This window comes from Epinephelus lanceolatus, chromosome 2 (assembly GCF_041903045.1).
Source record: "Epinephelus lanceolatus isolate andai-2023 chromosome 2, ASM4190304v1, whole genome shotgun sequence".
Lineage (NCBI taxonomy): Eukaryota > Metazoa > Chordata > Actinopteri > Perciformes > Serranidae > Epinephelus > Epinephelus lanceolatus.
This window is the reverse complement of record NC_135735.1, coordinates 4,307,712-4,313,708: the sequence shown is the minus strand read 5'-3', so window position 1 is coordinate 4,313,708 and position 5,997 is coordinate 4,307,712. Positions and strand designations below refer to the sequence as shown.

Genomic DNA, 5,997 nt, shown 5'->3' with positions numbered 1-5,997 from the left:
AAATGCACTTTATGTTTGTCATTATTGCTTTTGTTTATAATGTTTTGTCGTTTCACGTAAGCCCATGTGACACCTAAATAAAAGATCTAACAAAGCTGTAATCTGTTTGCTTCTGTGATAAATAAAGTTTAGGTAAAGCTTATTAAGTGTCCCAGAATCTTTTACCCTCACACCACCTTCAGGTGCTTCTGGAGTCCCACCTGAACAAATATAAATATCCAGTGATCATATCTTTATTGCAGAAAAATGTGCAGAACACTACAGACATACCCTCCTCACATTGTGATAGATGAAAATGTTAACTTTGTTAACTATACTATCAGAATGTAGCATTTTTGAAATTAAGGATATGTCCACCAGCTACAGCTGCTGTAATATTATCAACTCTAAAGCTATGGTGGCACACATTAATAAACATATTAAAATATATGTGAAAAAACACACTGACTGTGAATTCATCAGCCAAACCTGCTGGTTTCACACCGCTTACAGGAAAGGCGTCATTACAAGCTTTCAATTCCAAAATGCGTTTCTCCTCTAACAGCATGATTCATGATAATCACAGTATCGTAGATGTTTAGCACGGCAGCAGATTAGAGAGTAAATAAAAAGGATCAAATCAAACAGGACGGCAGATGTTTGTTAATAATGAAGCGAACTGATCAACACCCACCACGAGTATGGAGCAAGATAAGTTTGGTGATACTGTCAGCTTGATTCAGTCAGTCAGTGTGCACAGCAGGATGTCAGAGGTCAAAGGTCGTACAGACCAATGTCTCTGACCTTCTTTAACCTCATCCACCAGATGATGGTCCTCTCCTGCCGGGTCTGAAGGAGCATGTGCCCCCTCCGCCTCCACTCAGGGGATTGTAGTCTGAAACACACACACAAGGACAGAAAGCTGACTGCTGGTACAGGACCCAGGACACAGTTATCACTCTGAGCTCATACAGCATGAGAAAATAATTGCAAACGCAACCATTCTCAGCTTCCTAGTCTAAAACTGAAAAAAATATTTTTTTTATGTTCTTTTAATGTTATTAATGTAATTTTTTCAAGGACAATTTTAAAAAATGTCTGATTTTCAAGGTGTTCCAGTACTCCAATTCAAATACTTCATTCACCTTGTACGAACCCTGCATGGGTCTCGTCTCCTTTGTCTGGTGTAGCACTGTTCTGTCACTGTGTTTACGTTTTAATTGTGACCTGCCATGTGTAGATACAAATTAGCTTCATGCTAACTCTGCTAAAATACATCCTGTAGTAACATTTAGATTTAATATTGTACACTGTCCCTTACAAATAAAATAAATACAATACTATAAGAATTCCAGGTTGATTTTGTAGATGAAAGGGCATGTCAGATATTTTCAGTTGAAAAACTGAGAAACTGAGAAAAAAACAGAAACTAGCATCAGCCTCCTTATTAGACTGCAGTGTGTGCTGTCTGTGCTTCAGCTCCTGTCCTGTGAGGCCCATACCTGCACTACGAAGTGGCTTCTTCCCCTTTGGTTTCAGCACTGCTGGTGATGAGCTGGCCTCCTCAGTGTTCTGCAGAGAAAAGCATTAATCAGATACTACAGTGAGGGACCGTGATCAAATCACTGATTTATAGTCAAGCAGTCTTCTGACAGCAGAAACACTACGTCAGTGATAACAGTTTTGTTGTCAGTTGTACAAAAACACACAAAAGTGATCTCAAAGAGTCAAAGGAGGCCACGTTGGTAATGAAGGAATACTTCACCCACAGAATGACCGTTTGTATTTTAATTAGTCATGCTGTGTGACCTTGAATTTGAAAAGAAAACCATTTTTCTTGCCTGCCTCCACAGAAAACTGCTAACACATCAATAAATCATCAACAAAACAATGTCTGCAGTCTTTCATGGAGGCATGTCAGAGAAACTAAGTCTTCTTCACAAATTCAAAGTAACACAGCAACACTTACTGATATACAAATGGTCGTTTTGTGGGTGAGGTATTCCTTTAAACTTCCCGACACCAAACAGAGTAATTTGGAGAGTTGCTAACCTGTAACTCCTCAGCAACATAACCAACTCCTTCCACTGAGTCCTGCTGTTTTGTGACAAAACTACTACTACTGGCAACTACTGACATCTAATAGTGAGGCTGCAGAGGTTGGAGATTAGCACCAGCCACCATCCAAATGTAAAGGTAAAATGCTCCTAGATTTTAGTATCCACCAGCCAAAAACAGTTAATTTCCAACCACCTGTAACTTCTCTTGTGTGCCGAGCGTGTAGGAGAGCTACAGTGGCAAATGTGAAAACATGACCCTGTCTAGATCCAGTATTTGGTTTGTCTGTTCTGGGCTACTGTAGAAACTACATGGCAGACTCCATGGAAGAGGACCTGCTACATAGACATAAACAGTTCGTTCTAAGGAAACATAAACACAGTTCTAAGTTTCAGGTGATTATACACTATGCAAACACAGTAATGAATATTTTTTTACCATTATTTCTAACTTATCCCCCTAAATGCTACACGCTGGACCTTTAAAATCAGCCTTAGTTTGTTTGGTTGCACTGTAAACAGACCTGCAGCTGCTCTAATGTTGGATATCTGACTGAGTAGCTGCTTGAGGATGCAGAAACTGAAACTTGAAAAGCTAGTGTGGACAGCAGCTTTTCAAAATAAAAGTGATCCTGTTTGAAATGTTCATATAATGCTAGAGTTTGACAATAGCGAACATGGCCTCATTTAAAGGAACTAAAGACAAAATAACAGATGATTAAACTCACCTGTGGGAGTTTGGTGGTTCCTTTGTAGCTCTTCCCCTGCTGCATGCTCTCCCACATCTCTATCTTCTGCTTCCTCTTCTCTTCTTCTTGCTGTTCATAAATTACATCGCATGTTCAGTTCAGGTGTGACATCACACAAAGACTGTTTCATCTCCATTTCACCACTTCACCTGTCTCTGTTTCTCTTTGAAGAGGTCAGCTTTGGCATTAAGCTCCTCCTGCATCCTCAACCGAGCTGCCTCCATGGCCTCTTGCCTTCTCGCCACTAACACAGCATCTTAGTGAAAAGAAAAAGTTAAAATCAAGACATTTAGCCTTTATTAATAAAGACTGAATCAAAATGACTAAATTATTCACTGAGAGCTAATATTATGGATGATTTACAGTCATTTCTCAAGAGTTATAGTTTGTGTGTGGTGTGATAGAATGGACCCATAAAACACTAGATTGTGTTTGATTCCACTGACTCCTATTCTACTGATCGAGCCTCGTCTATGTAACTGTGAGCAGGTGCTGGGAGGTGCTGACCTTGCAGTACTTCGGGGGCCGCGCCGTTGTTGCTCTGGCTGGATCTCCTCTTGCTCAGGTACTGGATGAGCAGGTAGACCAGGACAGTCACAATCAGCATGTACCATCCATACTGGGACAGGATCTCTCTGGCTGTGGGGGGCAGGAGCAAACACATCATGTGTCTTCTTTGATAACAACTTTATTTGACATATGTGCACAAGATGGAGATAGATTAACAATTAAAGGGACAGTTCACCCCAAAAATAAAAAGTAAACATTTTTCCTCTTACCTGTGGTGCTGTTTATCAGTCTAGATTGTTTTGGTGTGAGCTGCCGAGTGTTGGAGACATAATGGAACTAGATGACACTCAGCTTGTGGTGCTCAAAGCGCCAAGAAATACATTTGAAAAACTCAACATCAGTGTCTCTTTCCAGAAATCATGACCCGGTTACTCAAGATAATCCACAATCCTTGTTGTGAGCAGTTTCCATGTAGGAACTAATTTATTTTTACCAAACTACACCCGGCAACCACATCACCGCACAGGAGGAAGTGCATATTTACTGACACAAGTATTGTATAAATCTTGCCCTGTCATGAGCGAAAGCCTCTCATCTATACACTGCTTCCTCCTGTGTGGTGATACAGTTAGCGGGTGTAGTTCGGTAGAAAGAAAATACTTGAAACTGCTCACAGCAAGGGTGTGGATTATCTTGAGTAACTGGGTTATGATTTCTGGAAAGACACATTGCTGTTGAGTTTTTAAAGAGGAGCTACACCCATTCTCAAAATTCATACATGTCATTCCTATGGCCTACGACAGTCAAAAAAATATTAGTAAATATGAACAATTCTCCCAAATCCAAAAACTAGACTGCTAAAACTCAAACTTGTGATGTCATATAAAGTCTGGAGCTGCTCCATAGACAATGACGTTACTCTAGATGACACTGAGAACACCCAGGGGAATATTCTGAGTGTGTAGAGTTTCTGTTTCAGAGCTGAGAGCGCTACAATAGAATAAAGCTCATTTTGGTGTAAAATAAGACAACAAACATTCTGTTGGTCCACAAAATCAGTCTTCCATTCATTGCCTATGGAGTTTGAGACATCCTTCTCTGGTTTCTGGCGTTGAGAGAGAGTAGCGCATGTTCACAAATATTAATTGAACCAGTGGTGTCATGGTTGATTGCATTTTTTTCCCCACCTAGTTTTAGTGATCATCAAGTCTCTTCTACAGTGGAATTAACATCATATCATACATGCATACTCTTATCATGACGGCCCACCAGCAAATGGAGACATGTCATGAAATACAATACTTTTCAATGTATGTATTCATTCATCAATACACATGCTCTCCACTACACCATTGGACTGAATGCTCCCAGGCCATGGACGTAACCTATGAGAAATCTTAAACTGGGTGTTGTTCCCAAATGTTTTGTGACACTTTGAGCACCACAAGCCGAGTGCCACCTAATAATCACCAAAACTATCAGACTGATAAATTCAATACAGGTAAAAGGAAAAACATGTATATTTGAATTCATGGTGAACTGTCCCTTTAAAATGTACCAACCCAGATCGTGTTCATAAGAAGGAACACACTGGTTAAAGTACGAAACACGGAGGTAAGAACAAGTGTTAAACTGAAACGAGAAGGACTTCCGGCTCCTCTGTTTACATGACTGTTTATCATATTTACCCATAATGGCGGTCATATTTAGCAAGTCAGATATTTCGTTTGACAAACTATTGATACACACTAAACTCTAGAGTCTGGACTAATCCAAAGAATGCAATATTTTTAGTTTTATCACGCCTGTTATGAAAATACAATCCTGTTTCTCACAGTAACGTTACATGTTACATTACTGGAAACCGGAAGCAGGAAGACAAGCTAACGTTACTCTCATTTAGCTAACGTTAGCAGCTGAATGAATAAAAAACAATGCTAACTATTAGCATACTAACGTGTGTCGTGACCAAACACTCTGGTTTCTTTAGTTTAATCAGAAATGATCCGACATGACTAAGTTGTTGTTGTTGTGACGTGTCACCGTCTCACCGGTCAGGCTCACAGAAGTCAGGTCCGGGTTCCTGATGGGCTTCTCCACCCGGAAAGGAGAGTCGTCGTCCACGTCTGTGATCTCCACATCGTCCATGTCTCAATAAAATCAACGCTGTCTGCTCAGGACACGAAATGAAGAACAGTTAACGGCTCTTAAGTTAGCTGCGCTGAAGACTCCTTCTCCTGTCAGCCATCTTTGCTCACACTGGCTGTATTCTTCTTCTCTTGCTATAATGGCGGTAGGAAAACAGGAACCAGCACAATAGGCACTTTACCGCCACCTTCTGCGTCGGAGTGTGAATCACAGATTACATCCTGTCAGATAATCCTGTTTCTCTGATGAAATAAAATAAATAAAATAAAATCCACTTTTTGCTCTAATGGATATGTTTAAGTTTTATTATCAGAGTATGAATTCCAGCCATCTTGAGATCTTCTTCTTAACCAGTGATGGATGAAGTATTCTGATGCTGTAGTAAAAGCACTAATATGTCACTGTAAACGCACTGTTAGAAATAAAAGTTCTGAATTAAAATGTAACTTCAGTAAAATTCTGTCAGCCTACGTACAGCCAGCAAAATGCATTTAAAGTATTAAAAGCAAAAGCATGTAAAGCAGAAAATAAATTAGGGACTGTTCCTTACTTGT

At 39.9% G+C, this 5,997-nt stretch overlaps 1 protein-coding gene across 1 annotated transcript; it reads right to left on the bottom strand.

The window, feature by feature from the left end:
* Window positions 1–217: 217 nt before the first annotated feature.
* selenos (selenoprotein S) lies at window positions 218–5,573 on the bottom strand. Its single transcript, XM_033617163.2, has 6 exons — window positions 5,347–5,573; window positions 3,293–3,424; window positions 2,935–3,041; window positions 2,765–2,854; window positions 1,482–1,551; window positions 218–874 (listed from the first exon to the last, which is right to left on the bottom strand). The coding sequence occupies exons 1-6, from the start codon at window positions 5,441–5,443 to the stop codon at window positions 795–797; spliced, it is 576 nt and encodes a 191-aa protein (XP_033473054.1). The 5' UTR covers window positions 5,444–5,573; the 3' UTR covers window positions 218–794.
* Between the last annotated feature and the right edge of the window lie 424 nt (window positions 5,574–5,997).